This window comes from Pleurodeles waltl, chromosome 3_1, assembly GCF_031143425.1.
Source record: "Pleurodeles waltl isolate 20211129_DDA chromosome 3_1, aPleWal1.hap1.20221129, whole genome shotgun sequence".
NCBI classification, from domain to species: domain Eukaryota; kingdom Metazoa; phylum Chordata; class Amphibia; order Caudata; family Salamandridae; genus Pleurodeles; species Pleurodeles waltl.
The window spans coordinates 1,445,269,031-1,445,296,598 of record NC_090440.1 but is presented as its reverse complement, the minus strand read 5'-3'; the positions used below and the strand labels follow the sequence as shown (position 1 = coordinate 1,445,296,598).

Sequence of the window (27,568 nt, the reverse complement as noted above, 5' to 3'; positions counted from 1 at the left end):
TGTGAGGGCAGGCACAGCCCTTTCAGGTGTGAGTGACCACTCCTCCTCTCCCTCCTAGAACAGATGGCTCATCAGGAAATGCAGACTACACCCCAGCTCCCTTTGTGTCACTGTCTAGTGTGAGGTGCAACCAGTCCAACTGTCAAACTGACCCAGACAGGGAATCCACAAACAGGCAGAGTCACAGAAATGGTGTAAGCAAGAAAATGCTCACTTTCTAAAAGTTGCATTTTCAAACACACAATCTTAAAATCAACTTTACTAAAAGATGTATTTTTAAATTGTGAGCTCAGAGACCCCAAACTCCAGATGTCCATCCGCTCCCAAAGGGAGTCTACACTTTAATCATATTTAAAGGTAGTCCCCATGTTAACCTATGAGAGGGACAGGCCTTGCAACAGTGAAAAACTAATTTAGCATTATTTCAATGTCAGGACATATAAAGCACATTACTATATGTTGCTACCTACCTTCGGGCTACCTAGGGCCTACTTCAGGGGTGCCTTACATGTAAGAAAAGGGAAAGTTTAGGTCTGACAAGTGGGTACACTTGTCAAGTCAAATTTACAGTTTAAAACTGCACACACAGACACTCCAGTGGCAGGTCTGAGTCATGATTACAGAGCTACTTCGGTGGGTGGCACAACCAGTGCTGCAGGCCCACTAGTAGCATTTGATTTACAGGCCCTGGGCACCTCTAGTGCACTTTACTAGGGACTTACTAGTAAATCAAATATGCCAATCATGGATAAACCAATTACATACAATTTACACAGAGAGCGTATGCACTTTAGCACTGGTTAGCAGTGGTAAAGTGCTCAGAGTTCAAAAGCCAACAGCAACAGGTCAGGAAAAAATAGGAGGCAGGAGGTAAAAAGATTGGGGATGACCCTGCATAAACTCAAAAGTCTAACAAGGAGGATGAGAGCTGCAGTTTCACCCCTGTCTAGGAGGATTCGAATGTCGTCTGTGGCGGAGAGGAGGGCAGTCTCTGTGCTGTGGTTGCTCGGTAAGCCAGAATGAGAGGGGTCAAGGATGTTGTAGAGTTCGATGTGTTTGGTGAGTTGACTGTTGACAGCCTTTTTGATGACCGTGCTGGCAAAGGGAGTAGAGGGATGGGCCGGAATTTCTTGAGATCGTCTGGGTCTGTGGTTGGTTTCTTCAGTAAAGGCTTGATTTCGTCATGTTTTCAGATTTCTGGGAAGGTGGCGGTTTCGAAGGAGTGGTTGATGATGTGCCAGAGCTTGGGTGTGATGGTGCTACTTGCTTTGGTGAAGATGTGGTGGGAGCAGGGATCAGAGGGAGAGCCGGAGTAGGTGGTGAGGGTTTGGTGGAGCTCCGGTGGAGGCTATGACGGTGTTGGGCGTGAGATAGTCCTAGGTCGGAAAACTGGTGTAGATATCTGCTATCTTGCAGTGGATGTAGGTGAAGAGGTTGTTGCAGAGTTCTTGTGATGGGAGGATGTCCGTGGAGTTTGTTCTTGGTTTGGTGAATTCGCTGATGATCATGAAGAGTTCTTTGCTGATGTGTGTGTTGTTGTTGATGCGTTCCTGGAACACGTTTCTCTTGGTGGTCCTGATGAGTTGGTGGTGTGTGTTTAAGGGTTTTGTGAAGGCTTCGTGGTTGGTGGGAGTCTTGGTGCGCCATTTCCTTTCGAGGCGTCTGCAGTTTTGTGTGGACTCCTTGAGGGCTGGGGTGAAGCAGTTGGCTTTCTTAGATGAGCATCTGTTGGAGGGTTTATTGATAGGGCCTAGGGTGTTGGTGCAGTCTGAGATCCAGTTGATGAGGTCCTGGGCACCTGTGTTGGTGTCGAGGTCGTCTGGGGGGGGGTGAATTGTCGAGGGTGGGGAGTAGCTGGTCTTTAGTGATCTTGTTCCAGCTCCTGTGGGGTGGTAAGTGAGCGGGGTGTCAGTTGGGGGATTTGTTGAAGGTAAAGTGGAGACAGTGGTGGTCGGTCCATTGGAGTTCGGTGATGTGGCTGAAGGAGATGTGGTTTCTGACGGTGAAGATGGGGTCAAGTGTGTGTCCGGTGGAGTGGCTGGGCGAGGTGATGAGTTTCTTGAGTCCGAGATTGACGAGGTTTTCGAGCAGTGTCGTGTCATTGGTGTTCTCCAGGTGGAAGTTGAGGTCCCCGAGGAGTATGTAGTCCATGGAAGCGAACGCGTGGGTGGTGGCAATGTCAGCGAAGGTGTTGCAGAATAAGGGGCGGGGGCCCGGCGGCCTTGAGATGAGGGTGCCTTGCAAAATGGTGTTAGGGTTGGTTCCAATCTGCCTCTTCCTTGTCCTGCCCCAGACACACACTAGAGAGTTGGAGACTGTATTGTGTGAGGCAGGCGCAGCCCTTTCAAGTACAGGTGTCAGCTCCTCCCTCCCACTGTAGCTCAGGATGACTAATCAGGATTTGCAGGACATACCTCAGCTCCCTTTGAGTCACTGTCTAGAGTGAATTCACAAATAGTTAAACTGTCAGTCTGACCCAGTTGTGTATTCAGCAGCCAGGTAGAGGCACAGAATGGTTAAGCAAGAAAATAGCCACTTTTTGGCAGGCCTGCAAAATGTTTACAGAGCTACTCATGTGGGTGGCACAATCAGTGCTGCAGGTCCACTAATAGCATTAGATTTTCAGGTCCTGAGCACACATGGTGCACTATACTAGGGACTTACCAGTAAATCAAATGTGCCAATCATGCAAAATCAATTACCAATATCTTCTAGACAGATAGCACTTGCACTTTAGCACTGGTTAGCAGTGGTAAAGTGCCCAGAGTATCAAGACCAGCAAAGCGAATTACACCACAGGGTCCAAAAAACAGGAATTCAGAAGCAAAAAGTACAGGGAAACCACGCCAAGAGCTGTCAGGTCTAACAGTTTTACACATTTTCTCTAAGTTAAGCCTGTCTACTCTGTTTCAAAACAACCAGGCGCTGAGCTCAGGTTTAAATTACGGAAAGCTTTGACTGGACCTAGCAAGATAGTGACTTTACTACTTGTAATGGGCACTAATCCACCCCAACTGATTAACCATTTTCTCTCAGAAGCCTCTGTGTCTTGCCTTAGAATCGTATTCTCTTGTAAATACTGAACATCTGATGGCTAATTGTCATCAAGGGGTCTCCATTTGGGAGCACAGCTAATAGATTTCTTCCTCCACTCATGTTCTCTTCTCTTCGTATGTGTGACAGACTGTACCTCCCAATCATATAGTGATAATAATATCAATCATGTTTGTAGCACACGCCAGATCCCTAAAAAAAGCTAATTCCTTGCTATTTGATCAAACTCACTTTATGGATATGGGAAAGAAGAAAGACTAAGGCGGTCACTCTGACCGCGGCGGGCGGCGGTCGCCGCCCGCCATGCGGTTACCGCCGAATGACCGCCCTGCGGTCAAAAGACCGCGGCGGTCATTCCAACTTTCCCGCTGGGCCGGCGGGCGACCGCCAAAAGGCCGTCCGCCGGCCCAACGGGAAAGCCCCTGCAACGAGGAAGCCGGCTCCGAATGGAGCCAGCGGAGTTGCAGGGGTGCAACGGGTGCAGTGGCTCCCGTCGCGATTTTCACTGTCTGCTAAGCAGACAGTGAAAATCTGTATGGGGCCCTGTGAGGGGGCCCCTGCACTGCCCATGCCAGTGGCATCGGCAGTGCAGGGGCCCCCAGGGGCCCCACAACACCCGTTCCCGCCATCCTGGTTCTGGCGGTGAAGACCGCCAGAAACAGGCTGGCGGGAAGGGGGTCGGAATCCCCGTGGCGGCGCTGCAAGCAGCGCCGCCATGGAGGATTCCCTGGGCCAGGGGAAAACCGGCGGGAAACCGCCGGTTCCCCTTTTCTGACCGCGGCGGTCAGAATAGCCCAGGAAGCACCGCCAGCCTGTTGGCGGTGCTTCCGCTGCCCTCCGCCCTGGCGGTCATGGACCGCCAGGGTCGGAATGACCCCCTAAGTCCATCCAACTGTCATTTAAACTCTGTAGACTACAGATTATTGTAGCAAGAGACACCCCCTGAGCTATTCATATTTTTACATGTAATATATGTAGAATGTGTCACACTACATTCTTCTCCCAACCATTGCACTTCATTTTCTTCTCTTAACTTCACATATAAATAAAACATGTGAACTAGCTCTAATAGATAAAAATACTGCCAACATTCCTTTGTAGATCCTATATGCAAATGTGTATCATTCCAATATTGATATCAGGCATAAAATTGAATGAGTCAAGAGGAAAATTCATTCATGAAGGTGTCTGGAAACTGGTTACTTTTAATAGGTGCAATATAAAATGTATTCACTACTGTCAGTAATGAGTTTTACTAAACACAAAAAAAACATTGCGTTCCTAAAAAGTTGTTGTTGTTGATGGAAGTAAGTATTTAACTAACATGGTAAACTATGGCATTTTTAATGTAATTTTAGGTATCTTTGTCTGGTTCGGCAGCTAATTGTTTTGGAAAGTATCCAGTCATCAACTCTTATGACCTCAGACCTAACTCTGTTGAAGAAAAAGATATTACACAAACTCTGGTGCCTTTGTTGAAGCACTTGATTCTGACCATAGAACAAAACAAGAACTTCACCTTATCACTTGAATCTGTGGAAGGTGGGCCAAGCAAAGGTAATACTGTTTTAAACCAACATAACTTTTTCAGCCACAGAAAAACACATTTGGATATTTAATGACAATGGTTCACATTTCTCACAGTACCAGCACTTTTTAAAATTCTAGTTGCCAAGATAGAAATGGCTCCAACTGTACACATATCTCCATTTAAATAAAATTGATATAAGGGAGAGGGTCCCTTTAGTGTCCACAATCCAAGATATATAGTATAATTACAAATCTAATATATTGCTTTGGTTTGGGATCCCAAAGGGATCCTTCCCCCATAAGTTGAAAAACTAAAAAAAACACATTTTGAAACGTTGTCACTGAGTTAGAGGTTCCCAAGGCTGGGTTTGTTGACCCCAGTGCAGCCCTAAGGCCAGCAAATCCATCCTAGAGGTCTACAAACCGCTGTCAAATACTTTGGAGCCATATTGGACCTTCTGTAGGACTTATGAACCAGGGACTATGTAGGTGGACCCTCAGGAGGACCAACATTGATCCTCACTCCCAAAACAATTAAATGAATAAAGGAAATCAGCTTCCACAGGGTCTCAGGAAAGTGTGGGTGCAGCAGGTTTGTCCCACTTTTGAAAACAGTGCTTGGTCTTAGGCAGGCCCTTTGATCAACCCTTATAACACTGAAGACGGTGCATAGTGGGCATTGGCTGCTCATGCTAGTTTGGGCAAAGGGTCTCCAGTGCACATAGCTGGAGGCCATGTGCAGCGAGGGTTAGCCACCCCTGCAGGGTTGAGCTTATTGAGCATTTCATTTCAATATGGTTTGCATGGCTATTGAGTGAGTTAAGATTGTGACCTTAACAATAACTTGTGAATTTCAGAGGTTTTTGGTTTTAATTTGTGACCATAACTGTACCTTAAATGTGTTGTTAAGAGGTTATGACCAGAACTAACCAGAACCGTAACTTAAATGTGTTGTTAAGAGGTTATGACCAGAACTAACCAGAACTTCACTTTAACCTTGTTTTTTCAGTAGTATATACATTACACAGTGGGCGTTCCCTCTGTGTAGTTATAGTCAGAGTTTGCACAGAGCACATTTTTTGTTTCGTTAATATCTTTTGTACACTTTGATAAATCTGCACCAACCTTTCTAAATAAAAGACATCCAAATCGGCTCCTTCATGGAAGGTTTCCTGCTGAGAAACTTGGGGGAGTCCTAAAAGTGCAATTTACTATGTTAATTCTCATAGAAAACTTTGCTCTGTGATGCAGAAAAGCATGGTTGAATTTAATTACACCAATCTGGCTAAAACTCAGAACGTTACTCAGAAAAACATACTTTTTGTGTTTTACTGTAAATCTGTTCAGCCATTTTTTTTTACAATTAGCATTTAAATAGGGTCTTTAGTCGAACATGAAGGGATTAAAACATTAGGTAAATCAGGGCTGTTGGTGTCCAGATGTGCTTTGATTGGCCTATCTGAAGTGGATGGGTGGATCCTGGTTGGCTGGCCTCAACACAAACAATATGTTGTGGCTACCATTATAGGACTCATGGACAGTAACAGAATCAATGTTTGAAATAATCTCAGCCACTGATAATTACTTTGAGTCACATTCCGGTCCAAAGATTTTCACCAACCATGCCACCCTAGAGAGAGAACAGGCATATGCAATCATCCTTCGTCCTACTCTAGCAGAAGCAGTACAGCCAAACTCTAATTCAGGTACTTCAGGCTGGTGTTGGCTTACAAAGACTTATTAAGTGAGGTATATATCCTGTGAACTGTGAGCATGGAACCCACGTGTGGGCCTTCTTGAAGTGTGTACCTGCCCAGTAGTGCTTGTGCTCAAAATCAGGTCTGGATAGAGAACCAAAAGAGTTTTAATTAACTTTGAAGAGCTGGAGAAAGTAGCAGAGGTGCCAGCAATGACCCTGTGGGGGTCATTGCTACCCTGGCGGTCCGAGACCGCCAGGGTAGGGTAACGCGGATGCACCGCCAACAGGCTGGCGGTGCATCCAGGGCAATTCTGACCGCGGCGGTACAGCCGCGTCAGAAACAGAAAGTCGGCGGTGTACCGCCGGCTTTCCGCTGCCCAGGGGAATCCTCCATGGCGGCGCAGCTTGCTGCGCCGCCATTGGGATTCCGACCCCCATACCGCCATCCTGTTCCTGGCGGTTTCGGCCGCCAGGAACAGGATGGCGGTATGGGGTGTCGTGGGGCCCCTGTAAGAGGGCCCACCATGATTTTCAGTGTCTGCTATGCAGACACTGAAAATCGCGACGGGTGCTACTGCACCCGTCGCACGCCTTCATCTCCGCCGGCTCCATTTGGAGCCGGCTTCCTCGTTGAAGGCGCTTTCCCGCTGGGCTGGCGGGCGGCCTTCTAGCGGTCGCCCGCCAGCCCAGCGGGAAAGCCAGAATCACCGTGGCGGTCTTCTGACCGCGCAGCGGTGTTCTGGCGGGGGTACTTTGGCGGGCGGCATCGCCGCCTGCCAAAGTAGGAATGACCCCCTCTGTCTTTTAAAGCAAGCCTCTAGCTCTCCAGGGAAAAACTGGATGGAAACAATTGCCAGTCCAGTGCTGGTCACACACTGGTGTCACTGCACTGCAGGGCAGAAATAAAATCGTACACGTGGTAATGTTGAACAAAGTAAGGCCCTCATTACAACCCTGGCAGTCAAAGACCACCAGGGCTGTTTTGGCGATTGCACCGGCAACAGGCCGGGACAGGTGGTTTTCTATCACGGTGGTCCCGGTGGTTTTAATCCGCCAGGGCAGTGCTGCTTGCAGCGCTGCCCAGGGGATTACAAGTCCCCTTCCCACCAGCCTTTCCATGGCGGTAGGAACTGCCATGGAAAGGCTGGTGGGAAAGGGAGTCGCGGGGCCCCAGGGGGCCCCTGCACTGCCCATGCTCTTGGCATGGGCAGTGCAGGGGCTCCCAGGCACAGCCCCACACTGCTTTTCACTGTCTGCGCAGCAGACAGCGTAAAGCGCGACGGGTACAGCTGCACCCGTCGCACAGCCGCAACACCGCCAGCTCCGGCTCCCATGTTGCGGCCCACATCCCCGCTGGGCCGACGGGCGGAAACTCTGTTTCCACCCGCCGGCCCAGCAGGAATGTCATAATGGGCACGGTGGGAGTGCGGCCGCATTGGCGGCCGCACGGCGGTTACAACTTGGTGTAAGCAGAAACAAATCCAGGGGAAGTAGAAATGAACCCAGTTAAATATTCCTAATATTCTGCAGCAGTAAAAATAATAAAACTATTAAAAGACCATTTGGCGACCTCAAGCATTGCATGTGTTGAAAGATCAAGCGATTTAAGTGTAAAGAAGGCAATACAAATAGTGACGTGTTCATTAATAACCATCGTATACGCAAAGTGCAATACTAACTGAAGGCCCATTAAGAACAGATGCTTAAAAGGCATTTTATATCATCCACTGGGTTATAAAATCCAAAACAATATAAATCTGGAAGGGCAATCATGCAAAACGTAGCATTGAAATACAATTCTAAAGCAGTAACTTACACCAACACTTTTCTAGCAAACCACTGAGAACTATGCTTTTGCTTTGAAAAATAACATTGAAAGAGGTCATTCATCTTTTATAGAGGATGTCTGAGCTAGGTTGCTATGTTGGTACCTTGTAACCTGATTGAAACCCAGCTGCATACATTCATTATATAATCATCCATTCTAGTCAAATCATTCTGTTTGATTGGACACCAGATTCCAAACACATATATTACTGGGTCATATGTAGATCCAGATTCTGAAAGGTGTCATGGAACTCAGTGCAGCAGCCCAAGATGCTCTGCTGCGTATTCACATGGATATGGATCTCTCCTCGGCTTTCCCTAGCACCGGCACAATGCACTCACTTTAGCACCACAGTGCTAGGGTGTGTGCATGAGTCTAGGTTAGGTTCATACAGGAAGGCATTGTTCATGTATAAAAATGCTATGCCTAGACAAGTGAAAAACATTTTCCTACTTTGTGTGTGTGCTGTACAGTGCAGCACACATGCAAAGTCGGAAAAGCACAGAGAAATGAAAAAATGTCTCTGTTTAACATCTGCTTTTCAGTGACGTTAATTTTTGGTGCTGAACACTGTCTATTGATGTTCATGAATAGGGTTTAGTGTCAAAAGCATGAGTGGTTGCATGGGAATGCCCCTGTACAACCCATGAAAAGCCCCCTTGAAGAAGAGTAATGCAAATCAGTGTATTGCACTGCTTTGCATTACTTTTGGGTACTTTCCAGCACAAAACAATGCTAACTGCATCACTTTTGTGATGTTAACCCAGCGCAAAATGTTTGAGAATCTCCCCCACAGTGCTTAACCACATAGCTATGGTCATTGTAAATACTTTTCAAATACAGTGTTACTAATACCTATTTGGAAGACACAAGAATTAGTTAGCCCTGATGGGATGTGAACTTATGATCTGTTCATAACACCAGTTATCAGAAGGTTAGTGTTTAACTCACTGAACCATAATGCCAGTTGTACGGGTAACAGAGATATACAAACAATACCGTACATTGTGATGTCCAGTATACCACCACTACATGATCGTACTACTTCCTCCAGCACATGTTTGTTTCTTTAAGTTGGTCTCATTTAGAACACCACACCCCATAATGGATAAGTATAACAACTCATGTTTGAGATTTTCCTGGTACAATAAAAATCTTCAATATGAAGCTTTCTGCTGATGCTTTAATCTATAGTTCTACTATAAGAAACAAAGCAATTTAAATTACAAAATATATAGGTTATTCTTTTGAGAATTTCTCCAGCTGTTAGTTCTGTCCCGGCCTTGGATTAGTTAATGGTGACGTCTTTTTTTCAGTAGAATGTAGAATCAATTGTATTGCATATAAACTGATTACTCGCTTTAGAGAGAAACTGTTAGAAATGGGGTCTTTGGTTGACAGTCAGGTCACCCCCTGTTCAAACAAGGACCCTCACTCTAGTCAAGGTAAAAGAGAATCACCCTCAGATAACCCCTGCTTACCCCCTTGGTAGCTTGGCAGAGCAGTAGGCTTAACTTCAGAGTGCTAGGTGTGAAGTATTTATACCAACATACACAGTAACTTAATGGAAACACTACAAAATGACAACACAGGTTTAGAAAAATAGGAAATATTTATCTAAACAAAACAAGACCAAAATGACAAAAATCCACCATACACAGTCAAGTTATCAATTAAAAATCAAAAAGAGTCTTTAAGTAGTTTTAAATACACACTAGCACTGCTAGAGTGAAAATGTACCTGGTGCGCGTCAAAAATAACCCCGCACGGGCGGGTGTGCATCAAAAATAACTCTGCACAGCGGTACGCGAGTCGAAAATCCAGCCGCACGTTGATCCGAAAATCCTGCAGCGCAGGTTGTGATCTCCCAGCCTCCATCAGCGATGCTGCGCCTCATTTCTCCTGCTCTGTGCATCGATTCTTCGGTGTGTTTTCTGCGAGTCGTTTCTCAGCTGCGGAGCCGGCGGCGCGTCGTTTCAGCCACAGATCGAATTTGCGTCAATCTTTCCCCCGCACAGCACTCTGTGCGTGGATTTTCTTGTCTTTAGGCTGCCAGCTTCTCCTTTCAGGGTCCCAGGAACTGGATGGGCACCACAGGGCAGAGTAGGAGTCTCTCCAGAGACTCCAGGTGCTGGCAGAGAGAAGTCTTTGCTGTCCCTGAGACTTCAAACAACAGGACGCAAGCTCTAGATCAAGCCCTTGGAGATTTCTTCTCAAGATGGAAGGCGCACAAAGTCCAGTCTTTGCCCTCTTACTCTGGCAGAAGTAGCAACTGCAGGATAGCTCCACAAAGCACAGTCACAGGCAAGGCAGCTCTTCTTCCTCAGCTATTCACCTCTTCTCCAGGCAGAGGTTCCTCTTGGTTCCAGAAGTGTTTCTAAAGTCTTTGGTTTTGGGTGCCCTTTTTATACCCAATTTCTCCTTTGAAGGAGGCCTACCTCAAAGTAAAGTCTCTTTGGAATGTGAAATCCTGCCTTGCCCAGGCCAGGCCCCAGACACTCACCAGGGGTTTGGAGACTGCATTGTGTGAGGGCAGACACAGCCCTTTCAGGTGCGAATGACCACTCCTCCCCTCCCTCCTAGCACAGATGGCTCATCAGGATATGCAGGCTACACCGCAGCTCCCTTTGTGTCACTGTCTAGTGTGAGGTGCAACCAGCCCAACTGTCAAACTGACCCAGACAGGGAATCCACAAACAGGCAGAGTCACAGAAATGGTGTAAGCAAGAAAATGCTCACTTTCTAAAAGTGGCATTTTCAAACACACAATCTTAAAATCAACTTTACTAAAAGATGTATTTTTAAATTGTGAGCTCAGAGACCCCAAACTCCACATTTCCATCCGCTCCCAAAGGGAATCTACAATTTAATCAGATTTAAAGGTAGCCCCCATGTTAACCTATGAGAGGGACAGGCCTTGCAACAGTGAAAAACGAATTTAGCAATATTTCACTGTCAGGACATATAAAACGCATTACTATATGTCCTACCTTAACCATGCACTGCACCCTGCCCTTGGGGCTACCTAGGGCCTACCTTAGGGGTCTCTGACATGTAAGAAAAGGGAAGGTTTAGGCCTGGCAAGTGGGTACACCTGCCAAGTCAAATTTACAGTTAAAACTGCACACACAGACACTGCAGTGGCAGGTCTGAGACATGATTACAGAGCTACTTATGTGGGTGGCACAACCAGTGCTGCTGGCCCACTAGTAGCATTTGATTTACAGGCCCTGGCACCTAGTGCACTTTACTAGGGACTTACTAGTAAATCAAATATGCCAATCATGGATAAACCAATCACATACACATTTTCTAAAGGAGCACTTGCACTTTAGCACTGGTTAGCAGTGGTAAAGCGCCCGGAGTAACAAAAACAGTAAAATCAGAGTCCAGCACACATCAACAACCTGGGGAACAGAGACAAAAAGTTAATGGAGACCACGCCAAGGATGAAAAGTCTAGCACGTGTCACCCCCAGTTGAAAGTGGGGAGCAACTACCCAACCTCATGGGAGTTCTCATCACTAAGGCGGATGAACCTGGACAGACCATCAGCATTGGCATGCTCTATACCAGGACGGTGTTCCACCGTAAAGTCCATCCCCTGTAGGGAAATGGACCACCTCAACAGTTTTGGATTCTCACCCCCTCTTCTGCATCAACCATCTGAGGGGCCTGTGGTCATTCTGAACTCGGAAGTGAGTCCCAAACAAGTAGGGTCTTAGCTTCTTTAGTGCCCAAACCACAGCAAACGCTTCACGTTCTATGGCACTCCACCTACGTTCCCTGGGTAGTAACCTCCTGCTAATGAAGGCTACGGGTTGATCTAGGCCCTCTTCATTAAGCTGTGAGAGTACTGCTCCAATACCATGCTCTGAGGTCTGTTTGCACAATAAGCTCCTTGGAGTAGTCAGGTGCCTTCAGCACAGGTGCTGTGCACATAACAACCTTCAGGGCATCAAAAGCGTTCTGGCAAGCCTCTGTCCAGATCACTTTCCTGGGTTGCTTCTTAGAAGTCAATTCAGTTAGGGGGTAACAATGGTACCATATCCCTTAACAAACCTCCTGTAATATCCTGTGAGACCTAAAAAGGCTCTCACTTCAGTCTGAGTCTTGGGAAGCTCCCAAGCCAGAATCGTGTCAATCTTAGGCTGCCACCTGGCCACTCCCCACCTGGTGTCCTAAGTACACCACAGAACCCTGCCCTATTTGGCACTTGTTCGCCTTAATAGTGAGGCCTGCCATCTGCAGGGCCTCTAACACTCTCCAGAGGTGTTGCAGGTGTTCCTCCCATGTGGAACTAAACACAGCAATTTCATCCAGGTAGGCGGCACTGAACTCATCCAGTCCTGCCAACACCTGGTTGACCAACCTCTGAAAGGTGGCAGGGGCATTCTTCATTCCAAATGGCATCACTTTCAATTGAAAGTGTCCATCTGGTGTAGAGAATGCTGACCTCTCCTTGGCCCCCTCTGCCAGTACCCAGATGTTAAATTAAACGTACTGAGGTACTTGGCAGCTCCTAACCGGTCAATGAGCTCATCAACTCGGGGGATGGGGTGTGCGTCAGTCTTGCTGACCGCATTGAGTCCCCGGTAGTCCACACAGAACCTGAGTTCTGGGGTGGCACCAGGTGCAGCAGCCTTTGGGACAAATACCACTGGGCTGGCCCAAGGACTGCTGGAGGTCTCAATAACCCCTAGGGTAAGCATTTTGGATACCTCATCCTTAATGCATGCCCTGACCCTGTCAGTCACCCTGTAAACCTTCTGTTTAATAGGTGTACTGTCCCCAGTGTCCACAACATGTGTGCACAAGTGTGTGACTCCTGGGATCACGGAAAACAGTGACGAAAACTGTCCCAGCATGTGGCGACAGTCACCTTGCTGCTCCTCAGTCAGGGAGGGGGAGAGGATCACTCCCTCCACTGACCCATCTTTTTGTCCTGCAGACAGGAGGTCAGGAAGAGGCTCACTCTCTTCCTCTACCCCCATCATCTGTCGCAAGGAGCATGGACAGTTCAGTCCGCTCAAAGTGAGGTTTGAGGCGGTTGACATGCAGGACCCTTAAAGGGTTCCTTGGAGACCGCAAGTCCACCAGGTATGTGACTTCACTCTTGTGCTCCACCACCTCAAATGGCCCAGTCCACTTACCCTGGAGCACCCTAGGCTCCATTGGTGCCATCACCCACACTTTTTGACCAGCTTGAAACTCGACCAGAGTGGCATTCTGGTCATACCACTGTTTCATATCCTCCTGGCTTGCTTCCAGGTTCTCCTGAGCGAGACTCCTGAAGCGGGCAGTTTGGTTTCTCAAAGCCAGCATGTAACTGAATACATCCTGGGGGGTTTACTAGGAGCTTTCTCCAAAGCTTCCTTAACCAGACTCAAAGGTCCCCTCACAGGGTGGCCATAAATCAGCTCAAAGGGACTAAACCCAAGTCCCTTTTGAGGCACCTCCCTGTAGGAGAACAGAAGGCATGGCAAGAGGACGCCCTACTTCCGCCTCAAGGACTCTGACAGGCCCATGATCATGCCTTTTAAGGTGCGGTTGAATCTCTCAACCAGACCATTACTTTGGGGGTGGTAAGGGGTGGTGAACTTGTAGGTTACCCCACACTCCTTCCACAGAGACTTCATATACGTGGATATGAAGTTGGTACCCCTATCAGATACCTCTTCCTTGGGGAACCCCATACGGGTAAAAACCCTCATCAAAGCACGACCCACCACAGGGGAAGTGATTGATCACAAAGGAATGGCTTCTGGGTACCGGGTTGCATGGTTCACCAAGACCAGAATAAACCTGTTGCCCATGGCTGCCTTGGGATCCAGAGGCCCCACAATGTCAATGCCTACCCTCTCAAAGGGAGTACTGAAAAAAGGCAAAGGTTTAAACGGGAGCCTTACATTTCCTCCCACTCTTGCCACTTGCCGGACAAGTCTGACTACACCTGCAATGTGCATCTGAGTGCCTGCACATTAGGGGCCAGTAAAAGTGGGTGACAAGCCTCTCAAAGGTCTTGTCCTGCCCCAAATGTCCAGCTAAAGGCACATCATGAGCCAACCCCAGTAGGAAGGCCCTGAAGCACTGGGGTACCACCAGCACACGGGCTGACCCAGGGTCAGGAACCTTAGGCTCACTATACAGGAGGTCATCCTCCCAATAAATCAGGTGTGATCCTGGCTCCTTGCCAGCGGCCTGGTCTTCAGCCTGCTGCCGCAAACCTTCCAAAGTGGGGCATGACTTCTGTGCTGCACAGAATGCTTTCCTGGTGGGCCCCCCTTCCTGCTGCCACTGCGGCAGCTCAGAGACCTCCCCCAGTTCAGCCACCTGTTCCCCTGTGGGCTCCGGGGCGTCACCCTCAGGCTCCACCTCCTCCCAGACCGTGAGAACTTCCGGGGCCGGTTTCCAGTGCCCCCTGCCCTTCCTCTTCTTGGCAGTCCCCTGGGCCACTGTTTCAGGCTCCAAGGGCTCTTGATTACCCTGACGGGCTGCCATCGACCAGGTGGATACGCATACCCATCCAGGCAGACCCAACATCTCCAAGTGAGACCTGTGTTCCACCTCCTTCCAAGGGGAATCCTCCAGGTCAGTGCCTAGCAAACAATCAACAGGCATGGTTGGACTCACAGCTACCTTCGAGGAACCTGAGACCCCCCCATTCAAAGGGAACCTGCGCCACTCTGCACAGGCTCTCTGAGTTGTCCACTGCAACTACTTGGTGAAGTACGCGGGGATCAATCTGCTCTTCAGACACCAGCTGACTCCTCACTGTAGTCACACTGGCTCCTGTGTCTCTCAGAGCCTCCACCCTCTGTCCATTAATGGTCACCCATTGCCTGTACTTCTAGTGTTTTCAGGCACTAGGGTTCTCTGGACCATCTCACTGTCCCCTAGTGAGACAAGAGTCATCTCAGCTGGTTCCCACCCACCTGAAACCAACTCCTCCCCAAGTGTTACACTGGCCAAACCCTGGGACGGCGCACCAGTGGGTGCTGGTGTATTTTTGTGGCATTTGGGGTCCCCCCTCAAATGACCCACCTGGTCACATGCATAGCACTTACGTGGGGGACCACCTGCCACTGGCTTCCCTTTGGAGAACCATGGCTTCTTTTCACTGGGGGGTTGGGAATCCTTACCCTGGGAATCAGTTTGGGGCCCTTTAGAGAACACCCCTGTTCACCCTTACCCCCACCCCTTTCTTCTGAGAGGGACCCTGCCCACCCTTGGTGTGGTCTCCCCATACCTCTTTTGGACCCTGGTGCTCTCCCAGCGGTCCGCTTCCTGCACAAGCTTCCTGGGGTCAGTCAGCTTGCTGTCAATCAGGTGCTGGTGCAGCTCTGGAAAACAGAAACTGTACAAGTACTCCCAAGCAATCAGATTGTAAAGCCCCTCATACGTAGTTACCTTACTGCACTTCACCCAACCATCCAGTGACCTGCAATAAGAATCAACACATTCCAACCATGTTTGGGATTCCTTCTTCTTGTAGGACCTAAACTTATCCTTGTACTGCTCAGGGGTAGGACCATACCTTGCAAGCAAGGCATCCTTCATTTTAGAGTAGGTGAGATTCTGAGCATCCCCTAAGGCTGTTAGTGTATCCCTCGCCTCTGCCTCAAAGTGCTTCCACAGACCCGCCCCCAATGAGCTTCAGGGACCAGATTCATGTGGAGAGCAGACTTATACCCCTTGAACCACAAGTATATGTCATCCTCCCTCTTGTAATCTTTCACAAGGTCTTTAGGAATGTGCACCCTCCTCTCAGGCTGCACTGTAGGGTTGCTGCCACCATCTCTACTGGACTGGCTTCTATGATCCATCTCTTTCAAGCTAAGCTCATGAGCCATCTGTATCTTCCTCTCCTCAGGAGCTAGCCTTCTCTGCTCTAATTGGTACTCCCTTTCTGCCTGCCTGTCCTGCAACTCTTCAGGTGTCAGACCCTTGGATGAGACACTGCTACCTGCCCTGGAGATCTTCCCCCTGGACAAAACAGGCCCACCCACAATACCATTGTGTGCTGAACACTCTTCCTTCTCCTCCTCATCTCCCTCATCCTCTGTGTGCCCTTCAGTGCTTTTGGCTGTCATCCAGGCCCTCAGCGCCTTTTGCAGCTGCTCCTTCCTGGATGAGCTCTTAATGGGACAGTCAAAACTTTTACAAAACTGCTTCAACTGAGCCTTGGTATAACCCTTCAATTTCTCAAGGTCAAAGTCAGCTCCAACTGATGCATCTCCAGCTTGGGACATGATGAAGATTAAAAAACAAGTGTAAAGTTCCAAAGGCAGAAAAACAAGTTCCCAAAATCAAGGAATCAGCGATAAAAAATGGAGTAGAACAAAAACAGTCCCAAAGATAAAAATCAAAAGATCACCAAACAAGTAGTATGTGGTCACGTACTGGTCTGAGAGCACATCAGTAGTGTACACTTAATCACTGTATGTCAAGTACAAATACAAGTCCAAATCCCAACCACTGATCACCAATGTTAGAAATGGGGTCTTTGGTTGACAGTCAGGTCACCCCCTGTTCAAGCAAGGACCCTCACTCTAGTCAGGGTAAAAGAGAATCACCCTAAGCTAACCCCTGCTTACCCCCTTGGTAGCTTGGCAGAGCAGTAGGCTTAACTTCAGAGTGCTAGATGTAAAGTATTTGTACCAACACACACAGTAACTTAACGAAAACACTACAAAATGACCACACAGGTTTAGAAAAAAAGGAAATATTTATCTAAACAAAACAAGACCAAAATGACAAAAATCCACCATACACAACTCAAGTTATCAATTAAAAATCAAAAAGAGTCTTTATGTAGTTTTAAATACACACAAGCGCTGCTAGAGTGAACATGTACCTGGTGCGTGTCAAAAATAACCTCGCACGGCGGGTATGCGTAAAAAATAACACCGCACAGCTGTACGCGAGTAGAAAATCCAGCCGCACGATGCCCGCAAATCCCGCAGCGCAGGTTGTGATCTCCCAGCCTCCGTCAGCGATGCTGCCCGTTGTTTCTCCTGCTGCGTGTGTCGATTCTTCGGTCGCGTTTCCTGCGACTGTAGTTTCTCAGCTGCAGAGCTGGCGGCGCGTCGTTTTTCTCAGCCGCAGATCGGATTTGCGTCAATCTTTTCCCCGCACGACGCTCTGTGTGTGGATTTTCTTGTCTTTAGGCTGCCAGCTTCTCCTTTCAGGGTCCCAGGAACTGGATGGGCACCACAGGGCAGAGTAGGAGACTCTCCAGAGACTCCAGGTGCTGGCAGAGAGAAGTCTTTGCTGTCCCTGAGACTTCAAACAACAGGAGGCAAGCTCTAGATCAAGGCCTTGGAGATTTCTTCTCAAGATGGAAGGCACACAAAGTCCAGTCTTTGCCCTCTTACTCTGGCAGAAGCAGCAACTGCAGGATAGCTCCACAAAGCACAGTCACAGGCAGGGCAGCTCTTCTTCCTCAGTTATTCAGCTCTTCTCCAGGCAGAGGTTCCTCTTGGTTCCAGAAGTGTTTCTAAAGTCTGTGGTTTTGGGTGCCCTTTTTATACCCAATTTCTCCTTTGAAGTAGACCTACTTCAAAGTAAAGTCTCTTTGGAATGTGAAATCCTGCCTTGCCCAGGCCAGGCCCCAGACACTCACCAGGGGGTTGGAGACTGCATTGTGTGAGGGCAGGCACGGCCCTTTCAGGTGCGAATGACCACTCCTGCCCTCCCTCCTAGCACAGATGGCTCATCAGGATATGCAGGCTACACCCCAGCTCCCTTTGTGTCACTGTCTAGTGTGAGGTGCAACCAGCCCAACTGTCAAACTGACCCAGACAGGGAATCCACAAACAGACAGAGTCACAGAAATGGTATAAGCAAGAAAATGCTCACTTTCTAAAAGTGGCATTTTCAAACACACAATCTTAAAATCAACTTTACTAAAATATGTATTTTTAAATTGTGAACTCAGAGACCCCAAACTCCACATGTCCATCCGCTCCCAAAGGGAATCTACACTTTAATCAGATTTAAAGGTAGCCCCCATGTTAACCTATGAGAGGGACAGGCCTTGCACCAGTGAAAAACGGATTTAGCAATATTTCACCGTCAGGACATATAAAACACATTACTATATGTCCTACCTTAACCATACACTGCACCCTGCCCTTGTAGCTACCTAGGGCCTTCCTTAGGGTTGTCTGACATGTAAGAAAAGGGACGTTTTAGGCCTGGCAAGTCGGTACACTTGCCAAGTCGAATTTACAGTTACACTGCACACACAGACACTGCAGTGGCAGGTCTTAGACTTGATTACAGAGCTACTTATGTGGGTGGCACAACCAGTGCTGCAGACCTACTAGTAGCATTTGATTTACAGGCCCTGGCACCTCTAGTGCACTTTACTAGAGTCTTACTAGTAAATCAAATATGCCAATCATGGATAAACCAATCACATACACATTTTGTAAAGGAGCACTTGCACTTTAGCACTGGTTAGCAGTGGTAAAGTGTCCAGAGTAACAAAGACAGTAAAATCTGAGTCCAGCCCACATCAACAACCTGGAGAACAGAGGCAAAAATTTAAGGGAGACCACTCCAAGGATGAAAAGTCTAACAGAAACACAATAAGGCATTTTAACAACAAATTGGGAAATAAAAAGCCTACATTATCTGCTGTTTAATCGTATATAGCCAGAGGTCTCTGTGTATAGACTCAATATTGGCATATAAAGGTAACAAAATAAAATAAAGTCCTCACCTTAGGTAAATAATTGAAAAATGTAATCTCTGACGCACACAGGCACAAGCATACATGAGGTCACGGCCGCTGTATGTCCATAGTTTCTTGGCCTCTGTGCACAATCTAACAGATTCGCAGATTTATGTTATTTATTTAAAAACATGTTCATCTAAAGAAAGGCTTACTACAGCTGGACTTTCTAGATTTGTAGGCCACTTTCAAAAACTGGCTGAAATTGCTACAAGTTTCTTGTTCATCATCTTATGTCATTTTATGTAGTTAACATTCACTTTTTGCTACAGCTTCATTTGAAGGCAACATAGGGTGCATTAAGATTAAACTGTCATCCTTGCTCTTCAGTATATTTATAAATTAGCTCAAACAAGACTTTTATACTGTACCTAATGTCCTGAGATTTAAGGTGGTATTGCCTCTCCATTGTTCTCTCACTAAATTAGTTCCCACAATAAATTAGATAAATGTTGGAATTGAAAGCATTTTCTATAGAACCAAAGCATGCTAAACGTAGACATTTACTTTTGACTGGAACAAAGCTTGATACAGGAATATGGAGGAATATGGGGGAATATGGATGCCTTGTTTTGCGTTATAGTAAAGAGGATTGGACTTCAGAAATCCAAAGGAGTAAAGTAATTCTGTACAAAACCACACACATCTTGTCAATTTGTAATTATAAAACAGTAAGCTTTGGCTTTCTGTTATATACCTGATATTTGCACCTTTAAAAACAATCAATTGCGTCATAACCAAATATGCTTTATGGTGCCAAACTGTTTTACCTGATTAACTCATCCTGTTAAATATCAATCAGTCTGCTTGCATGACACCTCCTTATGAAAGGAGATATGAAAGAAAATGTGCAGCTATAAAAACAACCTTCTTATGGGCATGCATTTGGTCCAGCCCTACTGCCATCATATGTTAATAATGGCAGCATGGGCTTACACCCGCCTTCAATTTTGTACCCTGGTAGGCTTAGGCCTTCATAATTTATGCTAAAGTCATGATAAGGCAACTCTTTCTAGGAGCTGACCATGGTTGAGGACTGTAATTAAGTGGTGGCAACTTCTTTTAGTAGGTTTATATGCGAAATTAATTTTCCCCAGGAACTGAACCTTATTTAGGCTGCATCAAATATACTTATGGTCTTTATATGTGAAGTTTAGATAGGGTATCCATCCACCATTTTTTTAACTACTGTAATTGATCAGACCTACTTGTCTCTGTGTAGTTGAAGTGGTATTGAGTGTAAGCAGGAAATTCAATTTCTTTCCCCCGCCCTCATTTTATGAAACTGAGATTCAGCGACTAAAATTACTAATGTAGAAGGGCAATCCAGATGACGAGTTTCTTCTTTGGAAAGACTCAACAAGAAAATCAGCACAGTTCTGTATAGGTGACTATATATTGACAATTTGTAAGCAGACATGTAATCTAATCAGTAGAACCTTCACAGGAAAAATGTCTATTTTCCCAATAATGCTGGTCTATGTTGTTGTTTTTCCAATGTGTGTATCTTATTCAGGACATTTTTCTATTTTTGCATGATTTAATTGAAATGTTTTTATCAATGATGTTTTTTAATTCTATATAAATAATGGTGTTGGTGCTCCTTGATTAGATTTCAAAGGATTGTATCAGACATGATTCATAAAATATATTTCAATTGTGGTAGCTGTTTCCCTGATGCATGAAATATATTCTTCAATCTCATACACTACAATTAAGGGCAGATTTAAGAGCCCCTAGCGCCTCTTTGCGTCACATTAGCATCATTTTTTTAGATGCTAATGTGGCCCCACAAGGCCAAAATCGCTGCACCAGATTTACAAAGTAGCACAGCATTTTGTAACTCTTTGTGCTACATTATGCCTGCTCCAGGCATAATATATGCAAAGGGGGGGTATCCCCATTGGTGGGGGTTAAAAAGTGGTGCAAAGAAATCTGAGAGATTTCATTGCATCATTTTTTTCTACACTGTTAACACGTGCTCAGAGCAGGCATTAAAGGGAGGCACACCATTGTTTAGAATGGGCCTCAATGGGTTTTGCTGGATTAGTGTCAATATTTTTTATGCTAATCTTGCAAAGCTAGCATCAAAAGTTTTTACACTAGTTCTCTAACTACTGCCATGGTGCACCATATCTTAGATGTGGTGCACACGTGGTGGCGTTAGTGGGGAGCTAATGGGCACAAGAAAAGTGACGCTGCATGGGGTGCAGTGCCACTTTTCTTAAACTCGTCCCTAAGTTTTTTTTTTCCATTAATATAATTGAAAAACACTCCTACCGATATTTCACTACTGATCTGAAAAGAAATACTCAAGTAACTCAGTATGTACATTCTTCCTTCTGTGAAACCCATAATTACAAACTCTTCCTCGCATAATTATTTTATTTTTTAAACTGACTCCACATACAATTATAAGACAGTCCTATTTCTTTATGTGTGGAGTCGCCACCGGGATTTAGTCATAAAAATAGTACTCCTAAAATATCTTTATAAATACGAAAATATCGTAAAAACATAAAAGTGTACATTTAGCTTTGTGAATCAGGCCAAATGTCTTGAAACCTATGACAATATTTGATCACTTTCTCAAATTGCAGACGATCAACTGTAACAGGAATAGCTGTAAAAGTAACACATTTTCAGTTATAATATTTTATTTTATTTTAGATAAGGTCGACAATTGCAGAGAAGAGGATCAACTGAAAACGTTTAATTTGTGTCTGCCACCCTTAAAAAAATATTTTTGCCCGTGGTTCTAATAATCCTTCCGTGGTTCATCAAAACAAACTAATATTCCCTGAGAGCTGTCAATGTTACTTTTATTAGTGCACTGTTGTGCACAAGTTGCCGGGTCACATGCATAAATCGATGTAAAAGGGTGTACACTTACTAGAAGCTGCACATAATTATAAACTAATGTGAAAGGCTCTCTGCTCTTACATCACCATCATGAGGAAAGATTTAGCCATTTACACTGAAGCGCTGAGAGCTGAAGTTTGATTATAAAGAATGAACCCCGATTGGTGTGAAACAAAAGGGTGCAGAACTGCAATTTGGACCCACGCTGAAACTGACATACTTGGCAATCCCAGAAATCTTTATAGGCAGTTTAGTGTTAAAATCCTGTCTTTGTTACAAATACACAGCCATCAAACACTGTCTTTAAAACAAATAAGGCTAACTTCGTAACAACTTCAAGGATCTGACTGTTGAGCAGTCAATGGTGTTATTATTTTAAGGGAATATCTCCATCACCCACCACCCTCCGTAGTTGAGCATTAGCTTGCAGCCATTCAACATTTTTGCATGCCCAGGTGCCTTCCAGGATTTCAGGTGCTCCTGACTCTGGAATAATGCTTGTAGTTGAACAACGTGTTCAATAAACTCATCTCATATCTGAACTACAGGATATTATGCATGGTCTTCAAAAGTCTCAGGGGGCAATAGAATTAAATAGCATGAGTCTGAAACTCACATTTTCCTTTCATTTTTTTAAGGTTATTCCTCAAGCAGTACTTTAAAGGCATCCACGATTAACTCTGAGTCCTTCAATATCGCAAAAAAACAGGAGTCCATCCAAACTGCTGGTGTTCCGCCACTGCTGCCTTTGTTCCCGACTGTGAAAAGATCACATCTGCATGAAGAAGAGCAGCTGACAAGGTTTAGTATAATGTTTCAAATGCAAGGGGTGAGCAAAATTAGGATATTTAGGAAACAGATGTTTAAAGCAGTATCAGGATAACATTGATGAGACAACACTAAAATAGTCTATCAATATACTATATTATTATAGTTTGACAGGATTCCGATAAACAAGCTATCCCTTTATCCAGTACCTTAACAATTGTAGCAGTGGAGTGTGGTAACAAATGTACTGACAATATAAACGGGCAGAAATGTTTCTTTTTTAGGGCTCTCTTAATTATTTGGTCACTTCAATCATCTCTGTAGTTTCGGTTGACATTTGCTCTGCCACTGTAAATTTCAAATTCTCTTGTAGTCTTGATAATTTAGATGCTAAAATATTTGTATATAGTGTGTAATACTGCTATTTTGCACCCTTTCACCCTTTTTTAAGCATTTACAGTTTTACAATCTGAAAGAACCTGAGATGCAGGACGACATGCAATTTATCTGGATTTACACAGAAAATATATTAAGGAGACTTATTTTAGAATTTAGATCTTCAAGAATTTTCCGACCAGACCATAGCCATGACACCCATAAGAAATTGGGTTATTGGTTTAGGGGGTGGAAGCCTGTCTTAGGCAACAACCATAATCTTCATCAGGGTGAACCACAAAAAGTCACTAAATTATCCTGTGCTTAACTCTCTGGTATCTTGGCACGAAACCATCAAGTATGGCGTAGATGCAACATGAAAAGTATTCATTATTCATGCAGCACACAACCAGTGATAAAGTAAAGATTGTAATAAATAAAATTATACCAGAATGACAAAACTCCGATCTGTTGAATCAGAGATATTCAATTTCAAAGTTTTATGTGAAAATAGCACCAAGAAGCAGAAAGCACCAACAGCGATTATCTGATTTTGCTGGACCAGGACAAAGTCGCAAGTTCAGGTCGACTGTGTTGGGGTGCGGGCCGGGTACAGGACTGTGTTCAGCCACTTTAAGTTGTACCTTATTGTCCTTGGTGTTTATGCAAAGTCCTGCACAAGGTTGCATCCCACTGCGTCGGTTCCAGTGAAGCCGCTGATCAGGAGCTACGAGGTGCTACAATGCGAGGTCCTGAGTCGGGTTACGTCATGCGGTGCCAGTTCCGATCAAACCTTCAGTTGTGCTGGAAGGAGTACACACTGACTCCAGCCAAGGATCCAGCACCTGGGGGCTGCCTCCTGAAAATCAGGACTCACTCCAGCAGAGGCAATAAGCAGCAGGTCCATGCAGATTCAGTTGCAGCATGTCAGTTGGACAGTTTCAGAGAAGACTCTGAAGCTTGTTTTGTCCCTTTAGCTCACACAAGAGGTAGGTCTGCTGACCCCTGGAGTCACTCAGGTTTAGCCTGAGATGAAGAAAAGCAGAAACAGTTTCCATCTCAGATTGCAAAGCAGTCCTTGGCAGCAGGGCAGTCCTCTGGCAGCAGCGCTGTTCTTTGTCTGTAACTTCCACAGGTACAGGAGTATTCTGAAGAATGACACTCAAGGTCCAGTATTTATACCTGGTGCCAGCCTTTGTGTGTGGGGACTCCCTGGATTACCCCACACCTGGTTCAGGGAAGGCCTTCCTTTTCCCTTGACAGGCTCTAAGCTGTCTGGTGTGACAGAAGATAGGGCAGGCCTGGTGTGAGGTGCCTTTGTCTGTGCAGGAGGTGAAGTTCTTTGAAGTATAGGTGATGCAGAATACAGCTCATCCTCCAGCCATCCTGCAAGGATGGCCGATCCTGTCCACACCTAAACCCCCTTAGTGGTACTGTCTAGAAGCAATACCTAAGCTCCAAATGCTTAGCCATACACACTCATGTGAATGACTCAGCTGTTTCTCTAGCAGGACACTGGCAGAAAGACAAAAATGGTTGGGATAAGAAAGAACCACTTTTCTCAGAGTGGAAATTTCAGAATTGTGACTTAAAATCCAACTATACAACTATACAATTAAAGGGGATTTTAAATTACTATTCATTTGAGTGTAAACAGCATATCACTATCTGCTCCCAAAATAAAGTTATCACTTCTTGTTAGAAATGGGGTTTCTGGTTGGCAGAGATATGCACCCGGTCCAAGCAGGAACCACAATCATAGCCATGGTAAGTCACACCATAAATTAACCTGTGCTCACCCTCCAGCAGCTTGGCACAGAGCAGTCAGGCTTAACATAAGAGGCAATGTGTAAAGTATTTGTGCAACACTTACAACCAACCCCTGACCCCAAAGAGGTCCCTCTCCAGTCCTGAGCCCTTGGAAGTGTTTTTTGGCTCCTGAAATTATGCTTTTAGGCTCGTTGCAACTGCAAATGGGCCCGCTCGCACCAGAACTGCAACACTCACACGAAGAAACAGTAGAAGCCGCTGCAAGTTAATCTCTTCACACAGCAAGTATCACCACTCACGACTGGGAGGGATCAGCCTGCCCATCCACAATGCGTGGCTGACTCTTCGTGCCCACGGATCACCACCAGTGATGCTCCTCTTGTTCCCAGTGAACTTCTTCCCCGCAAACGGGACTCTCGGCCCAACTCTTGAAACGCTGAAACTTCAGCAGGACTTACATGGGACTCTATCCGACCCAGGTTCCATCGTGGTTGGCCTGAACATTTGGATTTAACCTGGTCAAGTGCGAGCATATATCCCTGGTAGACGCTTTATGCTTTTACACACCATATTGCATTTTAATCTTTTAAAAATTACTTGGATTTTTGTTGTTCTTGTTTTCTTCATTAAATTAGCTCTCTTTTTCTAACCTGATGTGGATTATTTTTGTGTTGTGTTTTCACTGTTTTACTGTTTGAAGTGCTGGACAAATACTTCAAACAATCTTTAAGTTAAACCTGACTGCTCAACATCGCACTACCAGTGGATAAGCACAGGTTAATTCAGTATTTGCTTGAGTCTTAACCTGACAAGGACTGTGGTTGCTGCTTAACCAGGGCTCACACTCCAGTGAACCAACAGCCTAATTTCTCACATGTATGTGTTTCCACTTTATGATGGAGAATAAAATGGGCAGATCCATATCCAGTTGCTACCTGCTTTGATCAGGTGATAGGTCAGAAGGGGTTTTGTTAGGGGTTTTGTGTGGGAAGCAGGTGCTGTAGGCACAGCTGACCAGGTGAGTGGGGAGCAGGGGAGAGCATTTGTAATCCTCCCTGTTCTGCATCAGCAGGGTTGCGGAGGCAGAGCAGCAGCTGTCTTCAGTTTCTGCAGCATTCAGATTTGGCCCAGTGTCCCCACATCACAAATTACCTTGTCCATTGTTTGCAGAGCTGGTGTTTCCAGCATCAGAGGCACTAGGGGCAGATTTAAGAGCCCCTAGTGCCACTTTAGCACCTCCATAGCGTCATTTGTTTTACACTAAGGCAGCATTAAAGTGCAATCTTTTTCCATGTCATATTTACAAAGTGGCACAATGCATGAATTGCACCACTTTGTAAACCCTTGTGCCACATTATGCCTGCAACAGACATAATGTATGCATGGGGGGTGTTCCCATGTTAGGGGGGCCGAAAATATGGCGCAAGGAAATCTAAGAGGTTTCCTTGCACCAAATTTTTCACCACTGAAAAGGGGGATACCATTATTTATAATAGGCCCCAAAGTACTCTGCTGGAGTAGCAACAACATTTTGGCGCTACTCCTGCAGAGTACATCAATAGTGTCAAAAACAATGATCCTATTGCCCCCTACCCTGCGCCATGGTGTGCTGTATGTTAAATACTGCGCACACATGGTGGCAGTAGGAGGGTGCTAAGGGGCGCAAGGAAAGTGGCGTTGCACTAGGTGCAGCACCACTTTTATTAAATCTGCCCCTAGGTGATTGTTAATGGCCCAGATTGGTATCCCTTAGAGAAAAGAGATCCTGGCCCCTCATAATAAGACCCTAGGATGTTCACTATTTTACACCCAGTGAACTGAAAACCATTGGTATCTACATTGCAGAGCAACAAAACAACTGTGATAAGGAGAGCTGTACCCATGTGATTGCACGCTACTATCTAAATATGAACATTTACTGAAATCCACATCTTTGTTTTCTTATTACAATACCCCATCCATGACTTCATATACTTCGCAAATTATAATACAAGGAGATTACATTGAATCAGCCAATCACATTTAGTTTAAACAGTACTTTTTCTGTTGTTTTATTTTGCTGCCATTAATCAGAATTTTGCATTTTATTAAATTATGCCTGTTTTCTCTTTTAAACCTTATTAATATAGTTGTGTATTTTTTCAGGTTTTTCATGGAGAAGCATGCTAGTGAACTCATCCAATTGGAGTTATTGCTGATGACAGAAGAAATGGAGAGAATATGGAGTTTTTTTGAATCATTAAAAGTAAAGACAGAAGACAATTTGGGAAATCATGTATCGGGTAGTTATCCTGAATGCTATCTCAAAGCCCAGCCCGATGTTGTTCAGCAAATGTCTTATAAGGTGATTTATTTCAACACATTATTCTGAAGTGAACATTCTTAGAATGAGGGATTATATGTTTTTCTGTCATTTTTGACTAGTGAGTTTATTTATGTGAGCAATATACCATAATCTTGTTAGGCCTCAGTGTTTGCTGATTTGGTGATGCTGCTTACGAGTATGTTTCAAATCAGTTTAGTAGCTTACGGTGTAGACGAGAAGCTGATATAGACTGAACAGGGTTACTACCGTTGGATAGTAGAGGTCTTACAGAATTTATGAACCTGAGAATATTCTTCTTTAAAATTGGGGAGGAAATCTACTGATATTCAATCAGTGACCCTTTATCACCGTCCACACACCCTAAATGACAGTGTTTGTATATTTGATAACTGCAAAAGATTGAGGAGTTGCTGACCTCAAGGAAAATCATGGGCAGGAAGCTTTATTCTTTCTCATTGCTATACGTGTTTGCTTATGTGTGGATCGATGGTTACAATGGTATTCATTTACTGGTTCAAGAATTTAAAATGTTGAAATTAATGCTCGAAATTCAAATTTGAAAATAGAAAAACATTCTACAGTTTTGGCAGTTAAAAACTTTTCCATCCTTAATTCG

At 45.4% G+C, this 27,568-nt stretch overlaps 1 protein-coding gene across 1 annotated transcript in view; it reads left to right on the top strand.

Annotated features, from left to right (window-relative positions):
- LOC138283590 (golgin subfamily A member 4-like) overlaps positions 1–27,568 on the top strand; it is a 182,872-nt gene that overhangs the window by 89,218 nt on the left and 66,086 nt on the right. Inside the window, exons 4-6 of the mRNA XM_069221529.1 lie at positions 4,413–4,611; positions 22,352–22,514; positions 26,772–26,970. Of these exons, the coding sequence (XP_069077630.1) occupies positions 4,413–4,611; positions 22,352–22,514; positions 26,772–26,970 (561 nt within the window). The remainder of the gene's footprint in view (positions 1–4,412; positions 4,612–22,351; positions 22,515–26,771; positions 26,971–27,568) is intronic.